Source organism: Lissotriton vulgaris, chromosome 9 (genome assembly GCF_964263255.1).
Source record: "Lissotriton vulgaris chromosome 9, aLisVul1.2, whole genome shotgun sequence".
Classification (NCBI taxonomy): Eukaryota; Metazoa; Chordata; class Amphibia; order Caudata; family Salamandridae; genus Lissotriton; species Lissotriton vulgaris.
The window spans coordinates 1,231,426,838-1,231,446,181 of record NC_141697.1 but is presented as its reverse complement, the minus strand read 5'-3'; the positions used below and the strand labels follow the sequence as shown (position 1 = coordinate 1,231,446,181).

The following is a 19,344-nucleotide window of genomic DNA, read 5'->3' as shown; positions in this document are numbered from 1 at the left end:
AAGGTGGGGAAAAGGTAGGTGTAGGTAAAGTAAATTTGTAGTCACTTGCAGATTTTATCATGAGCAAATGTGTGTATCTTTGCTCATCCAAAAATGGTACTCACAATTTTTTTTGAGGAGTTATGTTTCCAGGTCTCCTCCTGTAAACTCTTGGGAATCATTGAAATTCGTAAGTGTGCCCCGAGCGCACTGTTGTGACTTTCTTTAAGAATTAGGCCCCTAATTTATTTCAAGTGACCGGTCATGGTTTCTGTATTGGTCTTACACTGATTCTTCATTTTTTAATCTTTGTCTATTTAAAAAAATTGACGCATATCAAAAAACGTTTACTAACCGATGCCCCCAAAATGGTTTTTAAAACTGCACAATAATTTAGATACATTTTGTTTTTATTGCATATTTTTTCGTTTAAATTTAGAAAGCCATCAAACACCAATTTTGCATTGAGGCTCTTTCTTATTAATCAGTGAGCATTATCAGTAGCCTCTAATTATTAAGAGTTGCGAACATGTAACCATTTTATACTGCTTTTCGATTAAAATTTACCCTTTTAGAAGAAATTTAACATTTCACTACAAAATGGTATCTTTAGTAATTCCTTTTTCTTTTTATATTTCATAGACTGCTACACTACGCCCGTATCTTAATGCAGTTCGTGCCACTCTACAGGCGGCACTATGCCTGGAGAACTTCTCATCGCAGGTCGTAGAACGGCACAACAAACCCGAAGTTGAAGTCAGGTAAGACTTGAGTTGAACTTGAGTGAGACTAGCCATTACTACAGGTGAGAGTCCTTGTTTTGTTAAGCGGAGTCTGATGCATTCATTTTCTAAGGTTATGAATTGTGCAGCCCAGTGTCCAGTTTGGGTACCCGAAACTGTGCTGCCTAAAGTCAGGGCATTTAACTTCAGTTAAATAGCTGCCAGGTTTGAAAATAAGTAGCTATACCCCTTGCAAGTCATTAACAGTCCAGACCCTACAGAATGTGCAGCACAAGGGTCAAAAAGACCATTCATGTGAATCCCTGCTGGGGGAAACCATTGTCTCTTTTTGTAGTTACTCTTATCAGACCAGAAGTGAGATTCAAGTTTAGCTGATTTGGTTGGTCCGCTTCAGTTCAAGAAACACTAAGGGCCTCATTACGATGCCAGTCAGACAAGCGTTCGACCTGTCGTAGAAATGGGACCGCCCGACAAGGATTCGGCAGTCCCACTACCATGATTTGGATGCAACCACTTTCACGGCGGTCAGAAAGTGTATTTCTCCTAATGCGCTTGTGCTGCGGGCTTCACAACGAAATGGTTACTTACCTGTAGAAATAGTTTTGCAGTTTCAAGACTTTTCTGGATTAACGTCCAACTATCTAGCCTCCTCTAGAAGACCTGTGAGTATTCAAACAATATTAAAACAGTATAAAAAAACATGCTTACTTAAAATTTACTGAGCCCTAAAGATAAGTCGGGTCAGCAAAGCAGAAAAAAGAATGTGAAGATTAGGACTTTCACTAGGCCTCTGGGGTTGCGTCTGACATCATAGGGGAGAGATAGGCCCATCTACTTGTCATTGCCCAAGAGACAAAGGACTTTTCGAACCAAACAGCTAGATAGCTGATTAAAACACATGGTGTGAATCCAGGAAAGTCTTCGAGCATCATAACTACTCCTACAGGTAAGAAACCATTTCGATCTGTTTCACACTGAGACCAACTACAAGTGCCCTCGCTATGACTTGAATGGTGCAAAGGAAACAGTCCTTTGACTGTACTATTCGTGGTTTCTTACTAAGGAATGAGTTCCCTTAAGTACCTTTGATTCACAGAGTAATAGTGTTGAAAATGTCTTCCCCTTTATCTAGAGTTATGTCCTGTGCCTGAAGGAAAATAGCTTGTTTTTCTGTGTTGTCTTCAGTCTTTAGCTTAGCGGTCTGGTCCATGATTGTGTATATGAGCCTTTTTTGGTTTCTGACCCCTTGGTCTCATGTCAGGCATGGTTCTGTGACCTTGAATTTCAGGAGTAACAATTGTTTGCCACTGGTCTGTCCCCTCTTCTTTGTTTTATGGCCTCTGATGTTTAACTTTTAGCAAGTACATTGAGTCAGACCGTAAATCTTTGTTTTTTTCTTGCTATGTTATCTGAAATGATTACTCTGTCTCTGAACCTTAATGATGGCCAGACATATATAAGCTCAGTAAATGTCAGCTTTAAGAGCTTTTTAGCTTCCAGGTAGTGGATACTCGCAGAGCTCACCCCAGCACTTTCCCTGTGACAACAGGAAACAGTGCTGTGATGTTTTCAAATGAGATCTTAGAAGGGAGATCCTCTCAAATTGCAATGAGTCCGATCTGTGAGTTTCCAAATGCAAGTGACCTTTGGGGAAGGCCTCATAACCGTGCCAAACAAATATGCATGTTTGTCAATACATTGTAGTAATGCAAACTGAAGTGTCTCCGAGGTTAAGAATTATAATATGGAGTGGGGCATTGTTGGGCTGCCATACCAACCACCCTCTCTCTCTCTCTCCATTTTTAGGTCGAGTTTACTCAACCTATTACTGCTAAACCAGAAGGTCGAGTTTACTCGAACCTATTACTGCTAAACCAGAAAATTCCTAACAGGCGGATTTCTAACAGTTCACGAGAATAGAATCACGTGACAAGCTCCTCATGATCGAGCTTGCCCGAGCCTTCCCCCTGCCAGCAGCATTTCTCCTGCACTCGGCCCACCCCCCTCCCTCTCCATATGGTGCGCTCTGCCTCAGGCCAGCATCTCTCCTCCCATAATTATTCACTGCAAGGCCTGCGTCTCGTCACCCTTCCTCCCAGTCCCCACAAGCAGGCAGCAGCTTCAAAGGGATCTGCTTCCCCGCCCACTGCTTCACACTTCACAGCCTGGCGGCCGTGACTCGCATTTCTCCTTCCCCCTCCCCACACGTTCCATCATGACCATTGTGCGCCATTCCAAGCAATGCACCCTGACAGAAAAAGAGCAGCGAATTCTGGCCGCAATGTGAATATAATCAATGAACACACGTGCAAAAGGGAAAAGCGCATTGCCAACTCAGAGGCTTTGCAAATACCATGTTGAACTTACTAATAGGCAAATATGCATGCAATAAATAACTAAAGTCTACAAAAGGGATGAGAAATCTCGATGGAGATCAATGGTGAATTGTTGCACAAAAATAAGTTAAGTAAAGAAAAAACACACAAGTTACATGTTCAGTTTTCCAATGAGAAACACTATGATAATATTATTTTTTTTATTAAATTTGTACTTTATTACACCTTCGGGTTACACACACAGCCATCATCGCCTACAACCCGGAGGCCGGCGGCATCAAAAGTTCATTTTCAAATCCCTGGGAAAAGATAAAACACACAGCCATAAAACCAACAGCCCGGAGGCGTAACTGCAGGTGTAGAAGAAGCGTGCAGTAGCTTCAGTCCGTGGCAGCAGCAGATGATTGATCGCAATATATCAAAGGAAAGCCCGCCTGGCAGCGCCAGCAATGTCAGTTCTAAGCGCTGTGTAGTGTGTCAGGATGGTACGATCAGTATAGACACACAGTAGTAACTGCATGAAGACCCAGGGATGTAGTTTCATCAGAGGGGAACCAAGAAAAGGTGTAAAAAGGAACCAAAACCCCCAGTCAAACACAAGCCCACCCACCCCAAAAACTAGCCAGACTACCTAAACCCGTGTCCACTCGCCCGCTCCCACCATGAACCACTTCCACAAACCCCTCAATAGGGCCATGGGTGTCAACTCACATGCCCACGAGGGCGAAACAAAGCTCAGGTGGGGGGTAGCGCCTATCCACATCTAGGACAGCCGTCCCAAGCAACCCTCCAACACAACGCACCGTGAAGACCAGGCACGATCCACTACTCACTCATAACACTGAAGCCTTCAACTACCACACTCCTCATCCACAGCCGCCGCAACCCCATCCTCCTGCAGCACATCCAGCTCCTCCCCCTCAGGATCTGACTCCCCATCCTCTTACGCGCTCTGAAACGCCCTAAACAACCCCCAGAAGTTTTTGGGGCGACTCTTCGGAGGTAGTAGTTCACTGTACACCTCTGATTGCGTGCAACAGTAAAGTAAATCCGACCCCAACGCTTCTTCGTGGGAACTGGCCCCCTCATCCAACACAGGGCAACTAGACGCTTTGCCGTCAATAACGCCATGTCCGCAAGCCGCCGCACTGCCACCGGGAGCGGTTTGGAAAAACCGAGCAATGCGAGTGCCGGGCCGGGCAAAATCTCCTCACCAAGAATAGTGCTGAGGTCCGCAAAGACCTCTACCCAGTACTTATGAATAGCAGGACAAGTCCAGGCCATGTGGAGAAAGTCTGCCGTGTGGAAGTGGCAGCGCTCACACTTCGCCGACTCCCGCAGCCCATACCTATGCAGCCTTTCGGGCGTGTAGTAGACACGCTGTAGAAATGTAAAGTGTATCAGACGGTGTCGACTGTTGAGCGAGATTTTTCTAGTGTTGGTAGCGCAATAACGCCACATGTCGTCTGAGATAGGAGTTTGGAGGTCAGCCTGCCAGGCCAAGCGGGCCTTGGAGGGGGGGCACTGCTGGTGTCTATCGCCCAGTGTCCTGAGAGCCGTGACCAGTTTGCGAGAAGAGGGGGTCTTGATTATATACGTGAGCTCTGGCACTTCCTGCGGTTCAGCCAGTTCCGGGCCCAATATGGCAAGAGCCGCTCTACGAACCCTGTGATATTGGAAGCTATGTAACAGCGTTGCCCCAGGGCAGGATTGAAGGACCTGCTGCAACGTCTTCAGGGTGCCATTTAAAAAGAGATCTCCTACGGTAACAATACCCAAGTCACGTAGCGCCTTCAGGACGCCTTTCTCCGTCAGCGGGGCCAGCCATGCTGCCCATTCCACGCAGAGCAAAGGGGAGTACAGCAGCACACTCTCTCTGGAGCCAACCAGTGCATGCCAAGCATGGTTCGTGGCTGCTATAGAATCCAGGTTGCCGACCCTTCGATCAGGTGGATAGCATACTGTGGCCGGGAGCGGGATGGGGTCTGCAAAGAGCCGTTCCAGTTTCACATGAGGGATACCAGGATCCCCATGAATCCATGAATGAAGATGTGCTCCCTGAGCGATCCTATAGTACCGCTCCAGGTCTGGAGCCCCAAGGCCCCCCTGCTCATATGGAAGGGTGAGCGTTTGCCACTGCACCCGCGGCTGCTTTCCCCCCCACGCAAGGCGGACGAGCGTCTGAGTAAGTTGCCGGAAAAAGGCTTTGGAAAGGACCACCGGTATATTCGTAAATAGAAAAAGAAATCTGGGGAGCACTACCATCTTCATGAGTGCTATCCTGCCCATGAGAGAAAGCGGGAGTCTGGACCACATTTCGACATCATCCACCAGTTTGGAATAGGCGACCCCATAATTCTCACGTATCAGGACCTACGGGTCAGTATGTATGCGTATCCCCAGGTAGCGGATAGAGTCTGTGGTCCACTGCAACGGGTACTCCGAGTCAAAAGGGAGTGTCACCGGCGTCCAGGGCAACGCCACCGATATGTTCCAGTTGACCCGAAGGCCCGATAAGGCCCCGAATCTCACCACTTCCCGCAGCACCGCAGAGAGGTTTGTCTCCGGGTCCCGGACATATAGCAGAGTGTCATCCGCGTATGTTGAGATACCAATCTGGTACGTCGGGAAGTTTATCCCTTCGAACCGATGGTACTCTCGTATAGCGCAAGCGAGGGGTTCCGCCACCATGGCGTACAACAGTGGAGAGAGGGGACAGCCCTGACGCGTGCCCCTTCCAATCTCAATAGGAGCAGTGACTAAGTTCCCTATCTTTAATCTCGCAGTGGGCTTGTAATATAGGGCTCCCAACATTTGTAGAAACGGCTCACCGAGTCCAAACTTACGAAGGACCCTCAACATGAACGACCACTCAACAGAGTCAAAGGCCTTTTCCATGTCTAAGAAGATGGCTACAGCTTTGTTTTCTTGCTTGACATGTTGTATCGTGCCCAGTACCGTGCGGATGTTATAAGTGAGATTGCGTGAGGGGATAAACCCAGCCTGCTCAGGGGCAACAAGGTCCGGGACCAGCAGCGCCAAACGGGTCGCGAGTACCTTGGCATACAGTTTCGCGTCCACATTGATCAGCGACAGCGGTCGGTAAGAGCCACATTGATTAGGGGGTTTGCCTGGCTTCGGGATGGTAATAAGCAGCGCCTCTCTCATGGATTTCGACATGCTGCCCTGTTGACAAATGTCATCAAACAAGAGCATCAAATACGGGACGAGTTTGTCCTGAAAGGCCTTGTAAAACGCCACCGTGAGGCCATCCGCTCCAGGAGCACTACCAGACTTCATGCCCTCCAGTGCCTCCGTTATCTCCTCCTTTTGGATTGGGGCCATAAGGAACTCTCTCTGCCAGTCGGCCAAGAAGGGCATTTGGATGTAACTTAAATAGTCGTCGATTTCCTCCTCAAGGTGGGCATCCCTCGAAGAGTAGAGTGCCGTATAGTAAGAGTGAAATTCCGCTAGGATATCCTGCTCCTCCGCCACCACTTCCCCAGCAGCAGTCACTAATTCCTCAATAACCAATGGGGGCCTGTTGTTGCGCATCAGTTTGGCCAGGAGAGCACCAGGCCGCTCCCGTTCCCCATACACCCGCGCTGTGGCATATTTGCCCATATGTTTAATTTCCCTATCCGCCTCCTCCTGAAATTCCTCTAGCAAAGACTTAAGTGTGTCTGCGTCTGTGGCAGCACCCGAGTCCACCGCCTGCCGATCCAGGTCAGTGAGTTGTGTTTCAAGCAGTTGCAGCCGGCGCCTAATAGCCTTGAGCACCCCAGAGTGTTTTGCCATAGTCATCCCTCTGATGTACACCTTAAACGCATCCCAAAGCACCTGAACGCTATCCACCGATCCCACATTGGTTGAGAAATAGGTCTCTATGTCCTCGGCTAGTTCCCCTCTGAAAACTTCATCTAGGAGGGAATACGGGGGGAACCTCCAGGTGAATGGGGGAATCCTCTTAGGAGGAGCAACCAGCAGTAAGAGTAATGGCGAATGGTCAGACAGTGTGCGCGGCAGCACTGTACACCCCTTCACCGCATCAAGCAGGGAGCGGGAAACAAACCAGTAATCTATACGTGTATGGATGTTGTGGTAGGCCGAGTAATGGGTGAACCCACCCCGCCCCGAGTGTCTATGACGCCACACATCAAGCAAGTCCAGTTTCACACATTCAGACAACAGAAGCAACGCCGAAGCAGCCGGGGATCTAGGGGGGCCCGCTGATCTGTCCAGGTCTGGGTTCAACACCAAGTTAAAGTCCCCCCCCCCCCCACAGCATTCTAGAGCCCACAAACTGCCTGCAGCTGTCAGCCAGCAGGAATAGAAATCTGGGGAATCGTAGTTGGGGCCATACACATTCACCAGCAAGAGATCATGACCCTTCCCAACACACCGTGCAATTACATACCGCCCTTCTGGGTCTACAGCCACCCGTTTCAGCGACAATTGGGATTTGGGATTAGCCCAGGTGATCACCCCTCTAGCATGCGTGGTAAACCCTGCAGCGACACAGGCGGAACCAAGACCCCTCACCTGCAACATAGGACTGGAAAGCGGCAGATTTTTATTTATTTTATTTTCAGAGTTTTATATAGCGCGAACAAGATCTTTGCAGATATCAGAGCGCTTTACATAGAAGAGTACATGAGGGAACAAAGTCAAATAGGTAGGTCGATAGTTCACAGAGTACAGAAGGGAACATGAGGGAACAAAGTCAAATAAGTAAATCAGTAGATCATACAATACAAATAATACAATTGGGTGGCTGCAAAGCAATCAAGTGGGTGATAAGACAGCTCGTACAAATAGATAAGGGGTCAAGCAAGTAATAAAGATCATCGCAGGGTGTTGATAGGGTTCGAGATAGTAGTACAGGTGAATTTAGCCATGAGGATAGCTTTTACTTCTTTTTTGAAGAGTGTAGTGGAAGAGAGAAGCCTGGTTTCGGGAGGGAGTGAGTTCCAAATCCTAGGCGCCATTCCTGAGAAAGAGCGCTTGTATGTTTTCTCCTTCCGGAATCTTCGAGGTTTCAGCAGAAGATTGTTTGCGCCTCTCGTGTTTCTGGTTCCCCCAGAGATTGTCAATTTCTGAGCAAGGTAGCCGGGTGAGTTTAGGTGTACAGCCTTGTGTGTCATGCAGGCTATTTTCAAATGTATTCTGGCTTCAAACGGCAACCAATTCAGGGATTTCAAGTCAGGGGTGATGTGGGAGTGCTTTTTTGACCCCGTGATAAGTCTCGCTGCAGCATTTAGAGATGCTTTTAGTGGTGCGGTTGTAGTTAGTGGGAGTCCACAGAGGGAGGTGATGCCGTATTCAATTCGTGGGATGACTAGTGCTTGCACCGCTGTTTGGAAGTCTTTGGCTGGGAGGTAGGGTTTAAGTTTCCTCAGAGTATTGATCTGGAAGTTCGCTCCCTTTGTAGCTTTGCTGACATGTTGCTGCATGTTGAGATTGGTGTCGAGTGTTATGCCTAAAGATTTTGCTGATTCCACGATGGTGGGTTGGACATTGAGTGCGGTTAGGAGTTTAAGCCAATGTTGAGTGGTGGTTATCTTCGCTGGAGGTGCGATCAGAAGGAACTCTGTTTTCAGGGCATTGAGTTTGAGGTGATTGTCGGCAAGCCAGGATTGGGTGCATCTGATCGTTGAGTTCAGGAGCAGGATGTCATTGGGAGATTGCAGTTTGAGGTAGAGTTGGGTGTCATCGGCATACATGTGAAAGTGTACATTGGATTCTTGTAGCAGAGTGGTGAGCGGTTCCATGACTAGGTTGAACAAAGTTGGGGATAGAGAAGATCCTTGGGGGACGCCTAGCGTTACAGGTACTGGCGTGGACATCAGGTTGTTGCTCTTGAATTTCTGCGTCCTGTTGCGGAGAAAGGAAGTGAACCATTTGAGGACAGTTCCAGATAAGCCCATTCTTTTGTTTAGTAGTTCTATTAGATTCTCATGTTTAACGGTGTCGAATGCGGAGGAGAGATCGAGAAGGATGAGGAGGCAGGTGTCATTTTGGTCTAGCATTTGAAGTGCGTCGTCAATTATGTGAGTCATGGCCGTTTCTGTGCTGTGTCCTGCTCGGAAACCTGATTGGTGAGGGTTGAGGAGATCGAATTGCTCAATGTGTTTAGTCAATTGTAGTTGTGCACATTTTTCCAGCAGTTTGGCGAGAGTGGGGATATTGGTGATGGGACGGTAGTTGTTGAGATCCGCGGGGTCGGCTGTTGGTTTCTTTAGTAGAGGTGTGACCTGACCAACTTTGAGGGAGTCAGGTATGCTTCCTTGTTGGAGAGAGCTGTTGATGATTTTAGTCCAGAGAGGGAGAATCAGTGGGGTAAAATCTTTTACTGCGAAGGCAGGGAGGGGGTCCGTGAGGTGATTGGAAGGTTTCAGGGTGCTGAGTAATTTGCCAATTTCTACTTCCGAATATGTGTCAAAGGTTGACCATGTCGCATTGTTTTTTGGTTCAACGGGTGCTGGGCATTTGGGTTTGGAGTAGAGGCTTGCGTCAGTGAGGAGATCGCTTTTTATTTTGTCGGTTTTTTGGATAAAGAAAGCAGCGAAGTCTTCACATGAGGGTACCACACTCCCAGTGTTGAGTGGTTGTGGTAGCTCTTTGGATTGCGATTTGATTAGCTCAAACAGTTTTCTCGGGCGGTTCTTTGCTTGGTTAAGTTGGAGGCGGAAGAAGTCCGATTTTGAGCGTTTTATTTTCCTGAAGTAGGCGTTTCTCTTCTTCTTCAACTCTTTTAGGTGCATTGCAGAGGGGGCTGATCTCCAGGTCCGTTCTGCCATTCGCATGTCTCTTCTATCTTCGTTGAGACTCCCGTCGTACCATGGTTTGGAGATTTTAGTGGCGACTCTTTTTAGTTGCATAGGTGCAGCCTCATTGATTATCGAAGTCATAGTGTTGAGATAGTGGTCAGTCAGGGTTTGGACGTCCGAGGCGCCTGCAGGAGGGAGTAGGAGATTGCAGCTGTTAGGGGGCAGAGAGCCAGGGTTGAGCTTTTTCGAGTTTCTTTTCCAGACCTTGGGCTTGGAGAGCTGCACAGGGTTGACTTTGACTTTTTCGTTGATAAAGAATGTGATAATGTGGTGATCCGACCAGTCACAAGGTTGGATGGATTCAAGTTGGATAGATTGCTCCTTGGAGATGATCAGGTCGATGATGGAGCCTTTCTCATGGGTCGGACTGTTGCATATTTGGGTGAGGTTCAGGGCATCGAGGAAATTTTTAAGACTGTTTACCACTGCGTCGCTGCTGTCATTCCAGCGGAGGTTGAAGTCACCAAGGAATATTTGGGTGAGCTGGCGACCGGAATTGGTTGAGATCAAATCCATGATTTGTTGGGAGAAGGTGAGGTTGTCCCTGGGTGGGTGGTATATGCTGTGCAGAGTGCATATCGGTTTGCCCTCACTAATAATGTTGAGGCAGATGTATTCACAGGATGTTGGGGATGGCAGGGATGTGGAATTGACTTTCTGAACAGAGAGGTTGTTCTTGTATATGCATGCGATTCCGCCACCTATTTGGCCTGTTCTGTCGAGCCTGATAATGTGGAAGTTGGGAGGAACCAGAATGTCCATTATGGGTGTCGAGGATTCAGTTAGCCACGTTTCAGTCAAGATGATTAGGTCAAGGCCCTGCGATAAGAGGAGTTCAGCAATGGCTGCTGAGTGTTTCGTCGCCGATCTGCAGTTGAGAAGCGCGCATTTGAGGCGGGGTGTGTAGAGGGTGTTAGATTGTTCTAGCGAGAGAGGGACTTCTCTAAGGTTATTGGGGATGGAGGCTCTGCTGTTTAATGTGGGTGGTCTAAGGGGATTTGGGTGTATCGTGGGAATGTTGCGGTGTGGGGTGCTTGTGTGAGTTTGGGGGGCTGGTTCATAGGAGCGGAGAAGGGTGAGTGTGTCGAGGTCAGAAGAAGAGTTGTGGGTGCGGCGAGGGCGGTTGTTGCGATTAAGAGCTGGGATTGATGTCAGCTTGGGGCATAGCTGAGTGCGAGAGTTGGCCTGAGAGGTGGGGGACACATTTGGCGGGGAGGTGTGGATGTGTGAGGCGTCGCAGGGGCGTTGCTGAGGACTACGGGAATTGCTGCGCCTATGAGCAGGGTTTGAAGCCTGGTGTGGGGCGTGGTGAGGGTGGGGGACCGCCGGGGGGGAGGTGTGGATGTGTGAGGCGTTGCAGGGGCGATGCTGAGGACTACGGGAATTGCTGCGCCTATGAGCAGGGTTTGAAGCCTGGTGTGGGGCGTGGTGAGGGTGGGGGACCGCCGGGGGGGAAGGAGGCAGGCTGGGAAGGGGGGTGGAGGTGGCTGGGTGGTGTGTAGGACATGTGGAGAGTCGTTCTTTGATGACCTGGATGTCTTCTTTGATCTGAGTGAGGGTGGCCATGATGAGTTCCATCGTAGGGTAGGTGGTGGGGGTGGGGGTGGCAGTCAGGGGTGATTGGCTGGCCAGGGAACTCGTGTGCAGGCGAGGGGGAGGGCTGGTGTTCAAGCAGGTCTGCGTTGTGTTGGAGCGTGGGATAGGGTTAGGGAGGTGAGAGGTTCTGGACTGTTGGGGAGTGAATGGGATAGGGAGGAAATTGATGTTATGGGTGGGGGCATTGGCGGTAGGCGTGGGGGACAACGTGTAGGCTGGGAGACTGGTAGCTGTGTTGGAAGGAGGATAGTAGGGGCTGAGAGTAGGAGGGGGAGTGGGAGTGGAGATGGTCCTGTTAAGGGGAAGGGGCGTTAAATTAAGAGAGGGAGTACGTTCTGCGTAGTAGATTGGTGGGTAGTGAGGACTGAGAATGGGGGGGGATAAAAGGGGGCAATTGTCAGAATGCGTGTGATTCTGGTGCTGGACTAAGTTGGGAGTGTTAAGTGTGGGGATTGTGCTGTCAGCGCCGAGCGGGGTGTTAATGCCCGCTGTAGGTGTGAAAGGTGTGTTGAGGGTATGTGTGGAGGTCCGGACGTTGGTGGAGGGGGCGGGGGAACGGGCGGCGTATGAGGGGGAGCGATCTATGTCTGAGATGGGGTGCTGAGTTGGGATAGTGAGGTTGTGGGTGGGGGATGGGAGGTCAGGGGTGGTAGGTGTGTCCCTGATTGAAAAGTATGCAGCTGAGAGGTCATGGTTGGTGGAATTGGGGGAGATATGCGTGTTTGTCCGTGACTTGGAGAGGTGTTCTTTGAAGGTGGGGAACATGTTGTCTAGCAGTTCCAGGTTCTTGTCTGTGGATTGTAATAGGACAATCCCGGTATTGTAAATAGTGATGGTGGCTCTGCCTGGAAAGACCCGGGATGGGGAGATGGAGAGAGTTTGGCTGTGTGCGGATTTTCTAGTCGAGGAGACGGTGAGTAGGGTGAAGAACGCTTTTCTCCATTGAGCTCTGCGTGTGGCGAGGTCAATCCGGTGGCACTGCAAGTACGCCAAAACCTTCCTGAGTTTACGGAAATCGTTAAGCCCTCTCACGTTCCATGATAGCAATCGCAGAGAGCCCAGGGCGCTCTCTGGTCCTAGAGTCTCAGCGGTCGACATAGCAAGTTAGAGAAAACAGTAGGGCAGAGCAGACGAAGCATCAGACACATTGCAGTAGTCGGCAGAAACCGACCCCCCTCCCAACAGACCCCGAACCCCACATAACATATCAGCAGCAGCACAAGAACATAGCAAACAACCACCCACCCACAGCCGACCAACCCCAACCCGGTCAGACAGAGCATGGCACTACCCACCCCGAACCCACCCGACACAACCCACTACAAACCCAAGACCCCCTAGAGAGTCAAGAAGCCGAAAGCGCAGGGGCAGAGGTTCCAGCCAGACAATAATACGCTCTGACAAGGACCAGGTACGACCGTTGCTCCCCGCCCCACCCCCACCTCTTTCGACACCCCACCCCAGCCCCAGCAGGAAAGCAAGCAGAGTGGTGGATGACCAGTCCCAATGTCCTCCAGGTAGCACCCCCCCAAAAACAGAAGTGCAGCAGTAAATGTCAGCAAGAACCCAGCTCTGCGGCACTACTCCGGGCTCATCAACCGTGGTTCAAAAAATTAAAGCAAAGAAAAGGCACATCGGGTTTTGAAGTGCAACACAATCACTCACGACGAATTAGCCAAACCTGGCTCTGGGGCGAAGGACAGCTCACCCCTGACCATCTAAAGACACAGCCTCCTCCTCATCTGTACGTTGACCCCTCGGGCTATTACGCTGTTCCTTAGCCCATTCCTTAAGCGACTTTTTCAGGTCCGCTGGGTCGGTAAAAAAGTGCGAGTGTCCCTGTTTGTTGATCCGGAGTCTCGCCGGGTACAGCATGGCATAGTCCAGCCCCATATCTCTCATCTGTTTCTTATAGGGGCCGAAGCGCTTCCGTTCCTCCTGTACTCTCGCCGTGAAGTCAGGATAGAGCGAAATGTTCATGCCTTCAAACTGTAGTTCCCCCTTCTCCCTCGCCAGCCGCAGAGCCAAATCACGGTCCCTGTAATTCAAAAGTTTTGCAATGATTGGCCGCGGCGGGAGGCCAGGCTGCGGCTTGGGACCCAGAGTGCGATGGGCCCTCTCGACGATAAACATGGGGGAGAAAACGTCCTCCCCCAGCAGCGTGTGAAGCAACTTCTCAACGAACAGTTCCATCTTGCCAGTGTTGGGGGATTCCGCCACCCCTGTGATGCGGACGTTGGAGCGCCGTGAACGCGCCTCCAAGTCCTCCGTTTTGTCCTGTATGACCTGGAGGAGGCGACCGAACTGCTTACGGTCCTTATCCCACTCCGTCTGGGCCTCCTCCGCCTCCGTCAGCCTACGCTCCGCCATATCCAACCTCTCAGCATGTTTGTCCACCCTCTCCGACATCCGGTCCATTCTGAAGGATAAAGCGTCAATTTTTGTGCCAATCGCAGACATACTCTCCTGCAGACCTTTCTCCATGGTACAGAGCATTTCGCGAATGTCCGCGCAAAGCGAGCTATCAGCCGCCTGCGACGAGGTCTCCGGAGGAGCCCCCTCCGCGCCCCTCGGCCTCCGTTGTTCGAACGTGAGCTTCGGCTGGTTTCTGTCGCCCTTTCCCATGGCGGTGCTCACAGTGCGTTGACGAGGCAAAGAGCAAGAGGCGGCTCAATGCAGGGGGGGCACCGGGAAAGCGAACTCCGTTAAGCAGTCCTGAGCGTAGCAAAGAATGGAGGCTAAAATGGCGGCCGCGGGCCGCGTGGTACAGGCGAGACCAGAGGGACGATCTCAACCCCTAGACACTCGCCACGATGCAGGTCTCACCACAGGTTGCCGAGAAGCGCCAGCACACTCCAAAAAACACGTCCCGGCACCAATGCCCTTCCAGTCCCTAAGCAGGCTAGAGTAGAAATGCCGCCCGCCAGCCGGCGTTTGTAGGACGCAGTTTCCCGCCGCCGGGCTCCCGGGCCTCTCCGGAGCGCCCCAGGGCTCCGCCGTTGAGATACAGTGGACACAGTCGAAGGAGCAGTGCGGTAGAGTCCAATGATTAAAGCACCGGTGCAGACCAGTCCAGGAGAACCACAGGATAGGAGGCAGTCCGGCAGCCCGGGGCCACACCGGGACTTCACGCCGCACGTAGCGTTACGTAGGGCGGGCAGCTTCCAAGGATAGTCCGCGGATTGCGGCCTGGTCCGCCACGCCAAACTCCGCCGGCCCGTTGATCGATGCCACCACCGATTTCGATCCGGGAAGGTGCCCCTATCAGCTCTGGGGATCGTAGAAGCAAAAACTGCCCCTGCTAGGGCCAGTAAGGCGTCAAAAAGGATATCTTTGACGAACATTAAAGGGGCTCAGGCGAGGAGCTCAGCTCTCACACGTCTTTCATGGACGCCAGCAAGCTCCGCCCCCCACTATAATAATATTATTAATAACCATAATAAACCTTGTTTTTTAATAAAGGTTTTGCTAAAAACTAGTACCTACAACTATACAATATTCAATCGGCATAAGCCATCTATTCAATCATATATATTCTATTTTTAGCATGACCTTAAAAAATTATCCAGCCACCAACTTCGCAGATAGTGGTTGCAGACCAAACAAAACCAGCATTGAAAATGCAATGGGTCTCGCTTCTGATTAACTTAAAGCAAATCGCTTTGCTAATGGTATTGTATAGCTAAGCAAATGGCTTTCTCTCTCTCTCTCTCTATCTCTCCTCCCTCTCTCATCTGTTGGTCGTCCTCTCCCACACACAACCCCCCAAACACAACCCCCCAAACACAACCCCCCAAACACAACCCCCCAAACACAACCCCCCAAACACAACCCCCCACACACAACCCCCCACACACACCCCCCCACACACACAACCCCCCACACACAACCCCCCACACACAACCCCCCACACACAACCCCCCACACACGACCCCACACACACAACCCCACACACACAACCCCACACACACAACCCCACACACACAACCCCACACACACAACCCAACACACGACCCCAAACACACACACAATCCCACACACACACCCCCACACAACCCTCCCCCCCCCACACAACCCCCCCCACACAACCCCCCCCACACAACCCCCCCCCCACACAACCCCTCCCACGCACAACCCCCCACACACACAACCCCCCACACACACAACCCCCCACACACACAACCCCCCACACACACAACCCCACACACACAACCCCCACACACAAACCCCCCCCACACACAAACCCCCCCCACACACAAACCCCCCCCACACACAAACCCCCCCCCACACACAAACCCCCCCACACACACAATCCCCCCCACACACACAACCCCCCACACACAGCCCCCCACACACACAACCCCCCACACACACAACCCCCCACACACACAACCCCCCACACACACAACCCCCCACACACACAACCCCCCACACACAGCCCCACACACAGCCACACCCCCACACACCCCGACCCTCCCACCCCCACACACCCCCCACCTTCCCACACACACACCCCCACACACACCCCCACACACACAACCACACACAAAACCCCCCACAAAACCCCCACACACACTCAACCCCCCCACACACATAAATCCCCCCACCCCCCCACACACAACCGTCTATCGCCCTCAGTCTATCAATCGCCCTCAGTCTATCAATCGCCCTCAGTCTATCTATCGCCCTCAGTCTATCTATCGCCCTCAGTCTATCTATCGCCCTCAGTCTATCAATCGCCCTCAGTCTATCAATCGCCCTCAGTCTATCAATCGCCCTCAGTCTATCAATCGCCCTCAGTCTATCAATCGCCCTCAGTCTATCAATCGCCCTCAGTCTATCAATCGCCCTCAGTCTATCAATCGCCCTCAGTCTATCTATCGCCCTCAGTCTATCTATCGCCCTCAGTCTATCTATCGCCCTCAGTCTATCTATCGCCCTCAGTCTATCTATCGCCCTCAGTCTATCAATCGCCCTCAGTCTATCAATCGCCCTCAGTCTATCAATCGCCCTCAGTCTATCAATCGCCCTCAGTCTATCAATCGCCCTCAGTCTATCAATCGCCCTCAGTCTATCAATCGCCCTCAGTCTATCAATCGCCCTCAGTCTATCAATCGCCCTCAGTCTATCAATCGCCCTCAGTCTATCAATCGCCCTCAGTCTATCAATCGCCCTCAGTCTATCAATCGCCCTCAGTCTATCAATCGCCCTCAGTCTATCAATCGCCCTCAGTCTATCAATCGCCCTCAGTCTATCAATCGCCCTCAGTCTATCAATCGCCCTCAGTCTATCAATCGCCCTCAGTCTATCAATCGCCCTCAGTCTATCAATCGCCCTCAGTCTATCAATCGCCCTCAGTCTATCAATCGCCCTCAGTCTATCAATCGCCCTCAGTCTATCAATCGCCCTCAGTCTATCAATCGCCCTCAGTCTATCAATCGCCCTCAGTCTATCAATCGCCCTCAGTCTATCAATCGCCCTCAGTCTATCAATCGCCCTCAGTCTATCAATCGCCCTCAGTCTATCAATCGCCCTCAGTCTATCAATCGCCCTCAGTCTATCAATCGCCCTCAGTCTATCAATCGCCCTCAGTCTATCAATCGCCCTCAGTCTATCAATCGCCCTCAGTCTATCAATCGCCCTCAGTCTATCAATCGCCCTCAGTCTATCAATCGCCCTCAGTCTATCAATCGCCCTCAGTCTATCAATCGCCCTCAGTCTATCAATCGCCCTCAGTCTATCAATCGCCCTCAGTCTATCAATCGCCCTCAGTCTATCAATCGCCCTCAGTCCATCTATCAACCTCACTCTATCGCCCTCAATCTATTAATCTATCACACTCACTCTATCTATCGCATCCTCACAGCATCACTCTGCACCAATCACTCAAGGGCACCACAGCATCACTCAGGGGCGCCACAGCATCACTCAGGGGCGCCACCACATCACTATGCGCTACCACAACATCACTGAACGCTACAGCATCACTCGTCGCCACCACAACATCACTCAGCGCCACCACAGCATCAATCTGTGCAACCATTCAACAACAACTGGTTCAAATATGTTCTCTCAATGTTTCAAGCTTTATTACAAATGTCACAAAAAGATGTTAATATTTCACTTCTGTTCTTGGATTTTCGTCACAATAAAGTACACTGAACATAATCATCACAACAGTTATTTACAAAAGTTTAAGCTATTGCCATTCTAAATTACAAAATCTTTTTTTAAGTATTAATTATTTTTTTTTAAAGCAATTGTTATTTATAATATCAATACATCTAAGTCACGTAAATACAACACATATTGCATTACAAATGCTATAGGTGTCACATTTGCGAAAGTTAAAACTATTGGCATTGTAAACGACAAAGCTATTCATTTAGCTATTTTCAAAACCAACACATAAAAAAAATATTTGTCATTTACAAGACCAATAGCTCAAACTTTCCTAATCCGAGACCTATTGCGTTGCAAATGCTTGTTGGTTTTATTGATCATCTTGGGCCCTGAAGGTGGTGTTTTGTCGGCTGCCCACTGTTGACCGAAACACGCGTTGACACCTGCGCTTGGGCCCTGAAGGTGGTGTTTTGTCGGCTGCCCACTGTTGACCGAAACACGCGTTGACACCTGCGCTACAGTTGTACAGACACCAAGCAAACCTATTAGTGCTCTTAAGTGCAGTGGTTTTCTTTGTTTGTTTGATATCCAAAATTGAGGAATTACTATAAAATTGTATAGAGTGGAATACTCAAAGGAGCTATGCACAGGTCCTCCTATAGTGCTGTACTTTGCTAATTACATGGGTTTTAATGATGGCTTTGTCATGGTTTGAAGGTATGAACGATATGTATGCATTGTGAGAGTATGATGTGTATTTTTTATTTGCTGATTGGGGAGATGTGGCAGCTAGTTTGTTATACTAAATATATATTATTAAAGCATGTTTTTGATATGCTTATTTACATAAAATCCTTTGTGATTAAATAAATTAAGATTTATATTACAGAAGCAAGTTGTGGGTAGTTGTTTTGTTTGCTGCGACAGTGTAGCCTGTCACCTGTGCCCGCTGCGAACAATCGTTCCTGGGTATTAACTCTAGACCTATTAAACTGTTTGGCTAAGCAGCGCCCTGTGCCTGGCTTAAGCTCGATTTGTCATACCTCCTCCTAAATGTAACTTATTAGTAATCTGTTACTAGGAAGGTGAATATTTGAAGTGTCTGAGTTTAAGATGGATAAAGTAACTCCCCATCGTTTTCTGAAGCCGTGACATCCTTCTAGTTACCAGTGTTTGCCTCGGTTCCTTTGGTACAGCTTGTTACTTATGTTAATATTCATAACAATGGAACATGCAGCGATACATCTGTATAGCAAAGATCACTCCTCCAGGTAGCTTGAATTATTTTAATACTCAAATAAGATGCCCCACTTTATTTCTGTTCACGTCACTTATACTTTGCAATTTAAGGAGGGTGCTTTGTTGTAAAAGAAAGAGGGTGTCCGAGGCTGGAATTCTACTGCCAAACCTGTCCATCTGTTAACACTGCCTCCTCTGTTCCTCCAACGCGAGCCGTGGGCGCTCTGTCAGTCGGTGCATTTAATTGTGGGATGGCCTTGCGGGTCTAATGTAGCTGAGAGCTCAGCCCCAGCGGGACTGGGCTCAGTTATGTCCTCATGATGAGTGTTTGTGTTAATGTCCGTCACTGACGAATGTACCCTGAAACCTACAACCAGCTAATCCCTTGGATGTGATTGGGCTGACCTTGTAAGCAGAATCGGGGTCATTCCACATTCCCACTCTAAATTGGGACACATAGTTCTGTCACATGATTAACAAGCATTAAGCTTCACTGGC

The 19,344-nt window shown here is 49.8% G+C and overlaps 1 protein-coding gene across 1 annotated transcript in view; it reads left to right on the top strand.

The window, feature by feature from the left end:
- Positions 1 to 19,344, top strand: part of TTLL3 (tubulin tyrosine ligase like 3) — a 306,216-nt gene that overhangs the window by 23,909 nt on the left and 262,963 nt on the right. The window contains exon 2 of the mRNA XM_086939577.1: positions 622 to 740. Coding sequence (XP_086795703.1) covers positions 622 to 740 — 119 coding nt within the window. The remainder of the gene's footprint in view (positions 1 to 621; positions 741 to 19,344) is intronic.